This window comes from Pundamilia nyererei, unplaced genomic scaffold (assembly GCF_000239375.1).
Source record: "Pundamilia nyererei isolate P.nyererei 1_Seehausen unplaced genomic scaffold, PunNye1.0 scaffold00089, whole genome shotgun sequence".
NCBI lineage: Eukaryota > Metazoa > Chordata > Actinopteri > Cichliformes > Cichlidae > Pundamilia > Pundamilia nyererei.
The window spans coordinates 2,025,731-2,039,291 of record NW_005187490.1 but is presented as its reverse complement, the minus strand read 5'-3'; the positions used below and the strand labels follow the sequence as shown (position 1 = coordinate 2,039,291).

Genomic DNA, 13,561 nt, shown 5'->3' with positions numbered 1-13,561 from the left:
AGTGTAAGTGGTATCTGCTGTTTCACACCGGGTTTGTGCTGGATGTATGCGTCTATATATAATCGGTTTGTATAAGCTGGCACAGTCAAGAATAATCAGTGATAACAGTTGATGCAGTTTTATTAACAGCATTGCATTTATTGCCTTTATTGAGTTCGAATTCATTTCAGGCATGCAGACGAGAAGACCTACACAGACTTTGAGCAGGAATGCAACTGTGTTCTGCATAATTTGGACATGGCATTTGAAAAAAGCTTGCATATGACTCACTTGTGCAAAAGTTGGGCAGGACCTGGAAGATTTGCTGTGGTACATGGAGCTATGAATTCTGCTGTCTACCAAAACATCATGAAGGAGAATGTCCAGCCATCTGTTAGTGACCTCAAGTTGAAGCACACTTGGATTCTGCGGCAGGACAATAATCCAAAACACACCAGCAAGAAAAACAAAATGAGGACTTTGAAGTAGTCTTGCCAGAGTACTGACCTGAATCCAATTGAGGTGCATGACCTTAAAAAGGTGGTTCATGCTCGAAAACCCCCCCAGTGTGAGTGTGAATTACAAGAATTCTGCATGGATGATGAGTGGGTCAGAATTGCTCCACAGCGCTATGGAAACTCATTGCCAGGTATCACAAACTCTTTATTGCAGTTGTTGCTGCTAAGAGTGGCCCAACCATTTATTAGGTTTAGGGGGTGTACACTTTATTATTAGTGACAAACATACAAAAACCAGGAAATCAGGAAGGCGGCAAAGACTTCTTTCGCCCCACTGTACATGACCCCTAACAAAATTGTCTGTGATACTATCCTGAGTGGATGCAGTGATATATTATACACAGGTTACTTTCATGTCAAACAGGCGAAGTGAACTTCATGTATGCTTAATTTCTTTAAAGGAAAGCAGTAGTAACATCCGTGACAGCTAAACTGTTTGCACATAACTGCCTATGCATATGTAGAAGCCCAGGTTACCCTCAGGATCCTCAGCATACACAGTGACTGTGCTGTAAATAACACTGAGAACAGCAGCCTGGGGTTCAAATGATCAATAGTGCATTGGAAAACGAGCCCCTCCAATGTACTGCTGTAGCCATTTTCTGCTGGATTCATTCCTCATGCTGTGGCTGTGCCGTCTCTGAAATCTGCTGTGTGACATCACCAATCAAAACAAATTGCCAGCACTGTGGGATTAGCATTTTAGCAGGTTATGGTGAGGGTGTTCAGTCTGTGTGGGCAGGGTTAGCAGAATACTTAACATTGTTTGCTAATCCTGAAGCTGTACTCCAATGAATGTCTGTCACATCATGCAGTATATGCACACTCAAATGCACCGCCGACTGGTGCCGCTCACTCCCACCAGTAAAGGTCAGCGTATGTATAATGGAGCACATGCAAGTCACCTCTCACTCAAATGACCCTTCAATAATTTTATTATTCTTACCCCTCAGCCATAAAGGGAGGATGGGCTGTTTTTGTCACCTCGCCAGTTGGGCAGGCAGGCAAAGTGAAGCATTTGTGAACTAAATGTCAACAGATTCACAAATTACCCACAATGCCACAGCTCATTTTAGCGAGTGGGACTGGTCCCGTCATGTCAGATTAGCTTGTTGTGGATGCTAACAAGCAAATACAACAGGCAGACAGCTGGCATCCATAACTCCTAACTAATGGATGTTTGGTGCCACATTTGTTTCTGAGTACAATTTTTTAAAAAGTCTGCATGTATCGTAAATCTAAACTGCAAGGTGGGGCAGGATCCCTGTGTTACCTACAGCTGTACGTGTACAGAGTTGGAACACTGCAGCTATACAGAGCGTGGTCAGTGTGTGTGTGTGATGATGGAAGACTGAGGCAGTCAGAACATGCCAGCTTGATATTTTTAGACAGTTCAGGTGATCTCGCTAATGAGACAAAGCTCAAAGGAGCTGGCGCCTGAAGTAAGTGTGTGTGTGCGTGTGTGAGTGAGAGAGAGAGAGGGTGGGAGAGGCCATTTGTTGAATTAGCTGGGCAGTGTTGAAGTGTTCGGCGATTAAGTTTAATCCTTGAGTCTTGGTGATGTAAGGCCTGACACCCCCCCCCTCTCCTAATACCTCTCCTGCATGTTTGGTCCTTGCTTTCGAAAACCTGTTTTTGTGTTTGGGAGGAGGTTGATTGTGAGGGTAGGAGGGAATGCCCTGTCCATTAGGCTGTGTAAATATACAGCATGTGTGGATGCATATGAGGACGTTTATTCGTCAGACCGGAAATGATGCATCATGTCTGTAGGGGAAGATAAAACGGAAGGGAAGAAGTGACAATATATGATAGTAGACGTGAGGCCAAAAACAAGTGCCCTAAACTGAATCAGTGAGGACAGTGAACTGAAACAATAGCTGCTTTTTAAAAGCTTTAAAGGGAATTTTGTGATGTCCAGTTTCTGATTTGTGTAAGTAAAGTGTAGAGTGCTTTTTTTTTTTCTTTCTTTTGTCTGAACCAAAGAAGAAGCAGGCCTGTTACTACAAGCCTGATTCAAAGGCATGTTGTACGATATATCGTACTCTGATTTAGGGCTGCCACAAATGATTATTTTGATAGTCGACTTGTCACCGATTATTTTTGCGATTAGTCGACTAATCAGATCATGCATCCATTGGACGTAAAACGTACACCTTATTGCACCAGCAGCATCTGCTCTTATATAACTATCATTAGCTTACAGCTTTAAGTGTTTAAGGTCTGTGCTAACTAAAAATTAAGACGAGATGATAGTTTATTAAATTTTAATGAAATTTGCAGATTGTTTCGGTGGAGTTTAATAAACTCCTTGCTATCTAAAATATAACAGCACATCGGAGTATATTCTCGAGCATCTCACACTTCTGATAATCAGTTGCCTGCTTGACGTTTATTCAGCTGTGTAAAAACTATAACTTTAATCTCAGCCAAACCGATTTACTCAGGAACAAATAAAATACAAAAAAAAAGCCAAACAGTATAATTTTAAGTTATCTAAGTCACTCATATATCATGTTTAACCTGAGTAGCGAAAGACGGTGGTGGGTTTGAATACGATTTGCCGGGAGTCCGGTGTTCTCACGGCTCTAGTGAGCCTTGAACCCCGGTTAGCTATCAAGCTGGTGGGTAACAGGCGTCTCCGAAAACGTTAGAGCGCTTTTGAAAATATGTGGTGTCTTGATCACACACACAGGGATGAATGAGTAGTGACCAGAGGTGGATCGATATCAAACCCTAATCTTTAGAACTGTGCTCACTGGTTGATTCTGTTTTATACGCGACACATGCTCCTCACACAAGGCCTGAGGTGGTACCGCGGCTTGTCTACCAATCAGAAGGTTGCCATATGTCCATATGTTGAACTGTCCTTGAGAGAGATCCTGAATGCTGAGTTGCCCCTGATGTATCTTTCAGAGTGTGCGTGTGTGCGCAAGATTGTATGATAAAATAATGTATGAATGTGTGTATGTGGTTGGCTGGGTGAGACTTGTGGTAGAAGTACAAATCCAGTATAAACCAGCATTTCTTCAGACACACAGCTCATTTTGAGATGGTGGTTGATCATTTTGAAGATGGGCAATGGTCCATTAGAATTTCAGACTCCTGTTGATAGATGTTGTTGATCAGAAGCAACTTTTCCATCATTTGGCCTGAGTGGAGCTGACAGTGAGTGAGTCTGGGCTGGATTTATGGCACATTGTTATGAAAATATAGCAGGGAAATAAGTGAATTTAAGACACATCTGTGTCTTACAGGACATGTGGGAGGGTGAGAATGAACGGCTTATACTTGTTTAGCCATCTATTTTTGCTCATACGTGATACTAATCGGTAAAGCCAAGATGCAAAGTCTTGAGTGTCAGCATTTCATGTGTACCGGTTTCTGTGGACAGTAGCTTGTTATACCTGCCAGTCTCGTGCCTTCATTTGTCTCCATCCCTAATGTACTGCTTCAATGTGTGTTTGATGGGAAAATGTCGCTGACATTCTAAGGACGGCAGAGGAGGGCCGTAACTGCCTCACCAGGCCTCCTGGAAGTGCCACAGTCCACTGACAGTCTCGTCTCTGTCGCTCTACACCATTCTTCACACATTGCTGATGGCCACAGAGGCTATTACCATGGCAACAGTGCCTCTCAACCCTGCAAGCCACATGGAAGTGTGTTGTTTTTTTTGTTTTTTTAAATCCCCCCACCCACCTTCTCTCTGATGATGTTTCGAGTCTTTATTCGATAACAGTGTGAGATGTCTGTCCATTGTTGGTGTGTTTGAGAGCGGCGCTGTACTTTTAGCCAGCTAATCTCCAGGGCCATTTTCTGTAATTATGAACTGTGTGTGTATGTGTGTTGGTACAGTTGTAAAGTGGTGAGTGGAATTAGTTGCTTTCGTGGCCTTTCTTAAGAATAAGACAGCTTCAGTCTTAAGGCTCATACAGTAAATACAGCTGCTTGGGTTTCAGCTCTGTGTTCTGCCAAGTGTTTACGGTGTGTGTGTGTGTGTGTGTGTGTGTGTGTGTGTGTGTGTCACCTCATGTTGGCTATAATACTATCATGTATTTACAGAACAGTCACATTTGTGCCTCAAGTTTGCTTTTGTATGTTTTATTGTCTAGTTTTATACCAAATAATTTCCTTATTGCCTCTGTGCTTGTACATTCCACTGTCATATATTCTGCTTATTTCACATTTCTTTGATATGCTTAACAACTTGGAGGAATTAAAGTCATTATGATTAGAGGCATGTGAGGTACGCTGATGAGCATATCGTACAGATTGTTGATAGACACATGGTAAAATGGCAAATGGCCTGTATTTGTATAGCGCTTTATGGTAAGTCAGTAACTACATCAGTGCATTACCTACCTAACCAAATGCCCAATGACACAGTGTCACATGTGGATCAGCTGTAATCCTAAAGCTAACACTGGTCGGGACTTTTGGTAATACCATTACTATGTTAATGAGCTATAAGAGGGTGATGTTTCATAGACTGTTAAAACTGTTACATCCACATACATCAAAAGAAGAAAGTTAGCCGAGGCCTGTCATAACTTTGACTTTAGGAGAAGTCGAAGGAGATCTGCTCGTCCTAAGTTTATGTTCTGTCTTATGTTTAATGTTTGGACTCCACTGGAGAGGCTAAAATCATTGTTGACCAGCAGACTGATAAATATTGCTGTTGCACTGAGATGTATACTCACTGTATTTTTGCTTTGTGTCTCACAGGCTTCCTGCTCTTCAAGGACTTCTGTATGAATGAAATAGATGAGGCTGTGCCTCAGCTCAAGTTCTACGAAGAAGTAAGTGTCCAATGCCCTGCGAATTAGAGTGCACAAAGGGCTGGCCCCAGCTTGGGGCCTGTAATCCTGCTAATTCAGATTGAGCCTTCCGCATTCTGTGGTGTCGCTAAGCTGTGTGTGTGTTTTCTGTTTCAGATTAAGGACTATGAGAAGCTGGACTCTGAGGAGGAGCGGTTGAGCCGCAGCCGGCAGATTTACGATGTGTACATCATGAAGGAGCTCCTGTCCTGTTCACACGTGAGCATGCGGCCTTAACATCCACATTTTGACCACAGGACTCTGGTTCAAGCACACACAGACAAACATGCACACACCTCATGGGCATCTAATGATCCGCTCCCTAATATTCTCTTCTGTGAAAGCCGAGGAATCTGAGAGGTTTACGACACAAAGAGATCAGGAAAGCCACATTGTTGAAAAATATCAGAAAGAGACTGGTCAGTGGAACCTGGGATCATAAATGGAAACCAGATGCTTTTAGTAACAAACATTGAATCCCATATCCTCGATATTAATAATTTAATCTACAATTAATAATTTACTAGTGATGTAAATCTATACTATACTGTTGTTGGACCAATCCCGATCCCTGTAAAGCACAGTATACTCCAGTCTTCACCCTGCTTCTTCCTCTTCACCCGGCTTCTGGAGCAAGTCTAAACACACACACACACACACACACACACACACTACTGCTTTTGTCCTCATGCAAGGCAACAATTTCGGATGTAAAGCAAGCACGGTGCATGCTGGGGCTGTCTAAATGGAGGAAGTTATTAAACACCCACCACCCACGCAAACCCAGATATTGGTGTTGCTCTCTGCAGCAGCGTTACAGTAGGGGTCGCACATGCTCACAACAGAAAAAACAGAAGTGAAATAAATGTTTATGCTGCATTTTTAATGGCCTTTGGTTTTATTTCCTCTCTTTGTCTTAGCCATTCTCTAAGAAAGCAGTGGACCATGTGCAGAGTCACTTGGCGAAGAAACAGGTCCCCCCAAACCTTTTTCAGGTAAATACTATTTGATCTCTGAAGCTGCACTTGTCTGACTGTGCTCTTTTAAACATGTAGGAAAAAAGAAAGTGAAGGATGGAAATAGTTTGATTTGATGATTGTAGACCTTTTACTTGTTTTTATATCAGCTCAGCTCATTGCCCCATATATTGCAAAGGAAACGGTCACTTGTTGTGTTTGATCCCACATACTCCATTAGTACCCTGTTGGTGGAGCCCTGACCCCAAAATGTGACTGAAGAAATGGTGCTTCCATTATTATTGTGCAAGTTGTTTGATGAGAGACACACAGTGATATCCTGCTGCTCTTGACAGAATAAAACTGGGACAAAAACTCCTCAGTCGGGTTTCGAAAACCTCAACGGTCAAACAGAACAAACATGAAACTTCCAAAACTTGTTAGTGCTGCGTTGATACATGCATTTAGAATAGGTGGCAGTAAGAATGACTGGACTGAGCAGGGCAGGAGTCATGCATGTGTTAGCATATTTGTGGTTTTGTTTTGTAGTTGTTGTTTTTTTAATGATGCCACTCTGCATCACAATGAAATGTAACATTTCATTAACAGACAAGTTTGTAGGTCTACACTGACTTTTATAAAAGGCAAGTGCCGCTTGATGACATGAACGGGGCCAAAACAAAATATCAGAACACCAGCATGCAACACTGCACATGCTCCTTAGAAAGAAAATACCTGTAAAACTGTGTGTGTATTGAAGGAACATTTTAGGATCATAAATCACTTTGGTGGCTTTACTTAGGTTCTGAAAACCCCGTGGAGGTTTCTAGAGGAGCACTCATCTCCACCTTTCAGTCCAATGTACCAAAATAAAAAAATCCCCCCACAAAAACACCACCTATTTTGGGGTTTATTTTTTTTTCTCCATTCTTAATTGACTGGTGTGGTATGCGTGTGTGATTGACATGTCATGTCCATGTCAAAGAGTATCTATAGCACCTGAGTTGTACCAGATTCCCTTCTGTGCTCAATATTTGAACTTTATTGTTTTTGTTCATGCTGTTGGTAATTAAACTTTTACCATGGCATCGCTTGCTAAAATGCCACCCAGGAAAATTACATGCAGAGCAACACAGACAGGAGCTGTGTTTGAGCTCAGAAAATCTAATCAGCAACTTCCTCTTTTAGACTACAACATGGCTTATTTTGTGGATATAAAATTATACCCAGTGACTCTAAGATGTTACATCAACTTGTTAGTATTTCCTCTATATTTTCTCAGTCCTTGGGTTGTATGTGCAGCAGTAATACAGTGCCTCTGTGTTACAACTGCACAAACAACTCAAAGACTCTTTGAGTCACAAACAAGATGTAAATGTTCAGTGGGCATTTCTGTGAAACAAGTTAGCTCACAAATACAAACCAGGTAAACAAGGCTGAGGCTCAGAAACAGTAAGTGAACATGCAGTCCTGCCCACTCAGGAAAATAATTCACATACACCTGCAAAGCATTTTTGTCCACACATTTGCTGAAGTGTGTGTGCGTGTCTGTGTGTGTGTGTGTGTGTGTGTGTGTGTGTGTCTTTAGCCATACATCGTGGAGATCTGTGACAGCTTGAGAGGAAACATCTTCCAGAAGTTCATTGAGAGGTAATCATAGATGCGTTTTATTTTTGTTTCTCTTCCTCTTATTTTTTTCAGCGGGGGGTGGTAGCTGACATCACATGTTGACATTTTGCTTTTTTTCCTCCAGTGATAAATTCACTCGTTTTTGCCAGTGGAAGAATGTGGAGCTCAACATCCATGTGAGTATGGGGGACAGGGGGATTCTCCCAAAAGTTGACTATGTCTGTTTTATCTTATCGACTTAATGGGTTTATAAAGAACCGTGTGGTTCTTTAGCAATTTCCCTCCATCCAATGAAACACACCAGCAGAGCTGCCGAATCCTGAGATGTCTGGAAATAGACATCCGCTTTTTCAGATGGTGGGACGCAACAGCAACCTGAACCAAACGGGCACATCCACCCAGAGTTTTCTGTCTCTGAGAGGAAGGCCATGTTTTTCTTCAGCTTGAGTTAAAGTCTCTGTGCTCCTCTCTCCTCCTTCAGCTGACCATGAATGACTTCAGCGTGCATCGGATCATCGGCAGGGGCGGCTTTGGAGAGGTGTACGGCTGCAGGAAGGCAGACACGGGAAAAATGTGAGCTCCGTAAATGTATTGAAAGGCACACCGCTCGGTGCAGTTACCTCTGCATGTGTAACCTGTGTCTGTCGCTCTGATTGTCAGGTATGCCATGAAGTGTTTGGACAAGAAAAGGATCAAAATGAAGCAGGGGGAGACTCTCGCACTCAACGAGAGAATCATGCTGTCATTAGTGAGCACAGGGGTGAGTTACACACCATGTTTGCACCAACAAAGGTTTTATTTTTTCTTAAATACTCGGCATGTTTTTAAAAATGCAATTCAGTACATTGCAATATGGTATACCAGTAAAACATAGTTACTCATACAGATCCCACTTATTCTAAACTCTAAAAGCCACCAACATTGTTTTATACTTAGGAGTGATTGGCAGTGTTTAATATATAATATGTCTCAGTGCTGCACAGACTTCCTGTATGGAACAGACTGCTTTGGTTTGAGCACACAGGTTAAAAACAGCCTGAGATATTTTCCTCTAAAAAGACACTACTTCCAGAAACTACAAACAGAACTTTGTTTTCTGTCCATTCTTCAGCTCACCTCCCCTAACACTTAGCCCATGTCTTCTTGAGTGGGCAAGTTAAATATATGTGTATGACATACTGTTAAACAGACTCCACCTTAAGCAGTAAAATATTGCCCACCACATTCTCACTTTGACTTTGATTTCCACATCAGAAGGAAAAACATTTATCAAAGAAGAAAACTGATCAATTTGATTTTGGGGGAAAATAAAGCACAATAGCATCATCTGTTTATTTTCTCTACAGAAATTCTATTCATTCAAATTCCCTTGATTGTCCACACCCATCCTGCAGTAACTCTGTGCTCCATCAACAAGGCCCCCTGAGAGACTGAGAATCTCTGCTGTAGCTGCAGAGCGGTGTCAGTTCAGACAGGCCACCGGGCAAAGCTCAGCTGACATCTTTCTTCAAATCCAGTTAGGAAGTCTCTCATTGGACGCTCTGTTTAGCCTACCCCCTAACCCTTTGCTTACCCACAGTTGCTGCACACCTGCAAGCCGTTTTGCACCCCATGCCCACTGAAGTTGCTTCCTTCATGCTGAATCTGCTTTAACTGTTGTCATATCGATGATATTATATCATCGATGCCTGTGCTGTTCCTGCTGGGTCATTCAGGGGATACCTCAATTTATAGCCCTGATGCCTAATGTCAGTGTCCCTGAGACTACAGTGGTCCTGAGTGAAATCCATCTTTCTGATTTAAAAATCGGTTTTTTGTGCTGCATGGGTGTGTTTTACTAAAGGTCCTCAGTTCTTTTTCCACTACTAGCTGTATAACCCATTTTAGGAAAACCACAAGAGTAAGGTTAGCTGGGAGGAGTTCACTTGTAGACTTTAAACTCGTTCTCTCTGCATCTTCCTTCAGGACTGCCCGTTCATTGTGTGTATGACGTATGCCTTCCACACGCCTGACAAGCTGTGCTTTATCCTGGACCTCATGAACGGTAGGATGTCCCACACCTTCCTTCCTGCCTTAGATTAAACTCCTGCCGAGTCCAATCTGTCCTGAGACACAAAGATGGGATTACTCGGACTGCCAGTCGCCACTCAGGCCATTCCTCCCTCAGGGAGTTGATAGGATTTTGATCTCATTGATGACGCCTCACACCACCTGCCTGTGTTAGATTCTTTTGCATCTAAGATCAGCCTCCTTTTTAAGTCACACCTCAATGTTAAGTATATCCTGATCAGGACTGGCCAACTTTCAAAGTCAACAGTCACCACCAAACAGTGTCCACTGCTCGCTATTTGAGCTTCAGTTATGCTAATGAATACAGATAATCATTAGCTCAGTGAGACAGCTGGAAAAGAGAAGAGTGTCATAGAGAGCCTGCCATCGATTTTCATTTTCTCCCCCACGAGAACGTTACCACAACTTATGGACAGATATTGATTTAAACTGAGGTGTTTTGATGTCATGCACTTACTGTGTATGTTTGTGTGTGTGTGTGTCTCTCTCTCTCTCTCTCTCTCTGTGTGTTCAGGGGGTGATCTGCACTACCACCTGTCTCAGCACGGCGTGTTCAGTGAGAAAGAGATGCGTTTTTATGCAGCTGAAATCATCCTGGGTCTGGAGCACATGCACAACCGCTTTGTCGTCTACAGAGACCTCAAGGTAGACTCCCCCTGATTCCAGACGGAAATCATCCTGAACACAATCATTCCTATAATCAGCATATTCCATGACGTGGCCAACAATGAGTTTTTCCTGTCAAAAGAAACTTAAAAGCAGCTTTTCATACAATAAATTCTGAGGACTCATTTTATGCATAACCTGGAATCTATTTACAGTGGACTGAGGTGAACTTTATACCCAACATCCAAGAAACCCTCAGGACAGCCTCCATCTAAATAACTCAGGTCCTACCAGCTGGTGCATTACTGAGCTGCATTACATATAGGTTTCCCTAATATTTTGCCCTGTTAATGTATACTGATCTGTAGCAGGAAAAAAAACAAACAAACTTAGAAGCTAGCTGTGGTATAGGGGATTACTAGCTACTACCTCTGATTGACTTAACCGGGTGTTACTGCCGACGTCAATCGTAAGTCTACGGAATTTACATTTGCCCTTGCCCAGCAGTTTTAAATTTCCTTCAATGTCACCTGCTCTGGCCCCTGGAAGACAATTGACTATGGTTGCTGGTGTCTCTAGCTTCACATCATGTCTTAGAACAGAATCGCCAATTTGCAGAGTTTGGTCCACACACATGAATGGGGTTGATGGCATACCAGGGGCTTCTTCTGTGCTTCCTCCTCACCGTCACCCAGTCATCCTGTTTTCCCGGCTGCTCACGACAGTCTGTTGGGGCAGAGCTAACGGGGCTACGCTACCTTCAGCTGCACCAGCTACAGGGGCCTGGCTAGCTGCAGGTTTTTCAACGATGCAAGCTGCGTCTCCAGTTCAGGGACCTTAGCCTCCAGAGCTGCAAACAGGTTAATTCCATTCCAAGTATTGCTATTTCTAAAGGAGGCCGATGAGTAACTAAACATCTGACACACAGAGCAGGAAAGTGCAAGAGAGACAGGTCAAGAGGCCATGTTTCCATTGCGTCGGCTATGAGCTAAACTGGCAAACAGTCATCTAAAGCAATGGAATACATATTGTAGTAAACAGCGTGTTTTGCACAGCACTAAATAAAGGACGGGAGTATAATAATATAATTGACAATAAATGATAAATATAATATCATCATCCAATATAGGACTTGAATTAAATCAGTCCAGCAATTCACCTCACCAGAATCTGTGTCTGTGGCTTATTACTGCGGGGCACTGGACACATGCTCTCCACGTTCAACTTTCAACTTACAGATCCTTTTTTTTGTATGTGTGTCTTTTGTATCTTCATCTGTAAAAGCAGCACCTTTCATATTCCATGCAGTCGTATAAATCCGCCTCTGAAAATAGTCCCTCAACATATTTGTCCGGCTTAGCTAAAACTGAAGCGACCAGCTGTTTCAGGAAATCGCTGAGTGGTTTAAAAAGGTAATGACCACATACAGCATCTGAGCGTTTTTCTACTTCCCGGGAGTCGCACAAAGCAAGAAAACACAATTTTGTACTTAATAGGATTTATTTACAATCAGAAAATTTTTTAATATCACCAGAGTTTTAATCCTTTGTTTTAAAAAATCAAAACAACCAAAACTGCAATGATTATCATTAACTGCACATCAGAACCTGTGCCATGTTCCCTTTAGATAACAGTTTGCTATTCAGGCTGTAAAAGGGGGATTCTAACTTTTTAGATAAGCATCCCTTAGTCCACTCACCCACCGCTGCACCTCCACAGCTTCACGTTTCATAGCTTCATATCAACCAATTTGTCAGCTGTCCTCTGTTTTTTCTCCGATTCCCCTGTTTGGACTGGCTGCCATCATAATGGATATATTTTGCTGGAAGTCAGGGAGCAGTTTTAGTGCTTCAGTAAACAGTGCAGTTCAATGCAAATAATACTAAGGCAGCGTTGGACAGAAAGAAAGAGAGTGAGCTCCAGATGTGCCAAACGGCAGAGGATAACCAGGACAGGAGGCGCTCTTACTGTCTGTATTCACACAGAATCTCTGCTAGGGAACGGAAATTGTAACTTAAGTCTTGAATTAGTTAGCTCTCCAACATTGTATCCTATGCTTTATCGTGTTATCTCTCACATTCTCCATCACCCTGTCCATCACTCTGCCTATGTGTATGTCCTCCCTCAGCCAGCTAATATCCTGTTGGATGAACACGGTCATGTTCGTATCTCTGACCTCGGCTTGGCCTGCGACTTTTCCAAGAAGAAGCCCCACGCCAGCGTGTAAGTTCATCTGAGTTTAACTCTGCACAGCATTTACGTGTCTTGGGGTAGGTGGGTGGGCTGGCTCATAAATGTATATAAATCTATATTAATATGAAATACAGCTGGCGCTGCTCGGGGTTCTCTTTGAACATCTCTCGCAGTGATTACATTTTAAATGGGTTGGACTATCTCAGCTCGCTGCACTTTGACAAGTGGAGAGGATTGTGCCGACCTGATGGATCATGCATTAAAGGGCAAATAAAAAGAGTCTGTGGTGAAGTTCCCAAGAACGGAGCTGTATTAAGTTACTGTTAATGCAAGTCAAACATTTCCTGCTGCTGCAGCTTCACATTAAAAGCTTTTTAAGTGGTGAAACACATTTTAATTGAATATGAAGTAACCACAGGAAATGCATTGTGTTGCTGCGTACTCTGCTGATTAATGTGCTCCTCGGAGATTGTTAGTGAGCAAAAAGACAGCACTGTAATGTCTCGGGCAACGAGTTGTCAGAAAGAGACGCTGAGGAGGACAAACATCCCACTGCAACTTCTTGTCCATCCAGTCAGCGATGTGGGTTGAAATGATGTCTTCATATTGGTTGGGTGAGTGGTGATATATGATACACCACTATTACATGAAGTGTTCTTCAGTAAATCAGCGCTAACTAATCAGTTGCAATTCAAAGATCAGTTTTCTGCTCATGATTGTGGTGCCTTTAAAGCTTTGTGTGTCAGGTCCACAAACATAGCGGTGGACTGCTGTCCATCACACGTTGACATTTTAA

At 42.6% G+C, this 13,561-nt stretch overlaps 1 protein-coding gene across 1 annotated transcript in view; it reads left to right on the top strand.

The window, feature by feature from the left end:
* The window catches only part of grk3 (G protein-coupled receptor kinase 3), a 72,046-nt gene that overhangs the window by 38,908 nt on the left and 19,577 nt on the right, over positions 1 to 13,561 (top strand). The window contains exons 3-12 of the mRNA XM_013912401.1: positions 5,220 to 5,293; positions 5,429 to 5,530; positions 6,232 to 6,306; positions 7,856 to 7,917; positions 8,021 to 8,072; positions 8,378 to 8,469; positions 8,557 to 8,656; positions 9,862 to 9,940; positions 10,481 to 10,611; positions 12,701 to 12,795. Coding sequence (XP_013767855.1) covers positions 5,220 to 5,293; positions 5,429 to 5,530; positions 6,232 to 6,306; positions 7,856 to 7,917; positions 8,021 to 8,072; positions 8,378 to 8,469; positions 8,557 to 8,656; positions 9,862 to 9,940; positions 10,481 to 10,611; positions 12,701 to 12,795 — 862 coding nt within the window. The remainder of the gene's footprint in view (positions 1 to 5,219; positions 5,294 to 5,428; positions 5,531 to 6,231; positions 6,307 to 7,855; positions 7,918 to 8,020; positions 8,073 to 8,377; positions 8,470 to 8,556; positions 8,657 to 9,861; positions 9,941 to 10,480; positions 10,612 to 12,700; positions 12,796 to 13,561) is intronic.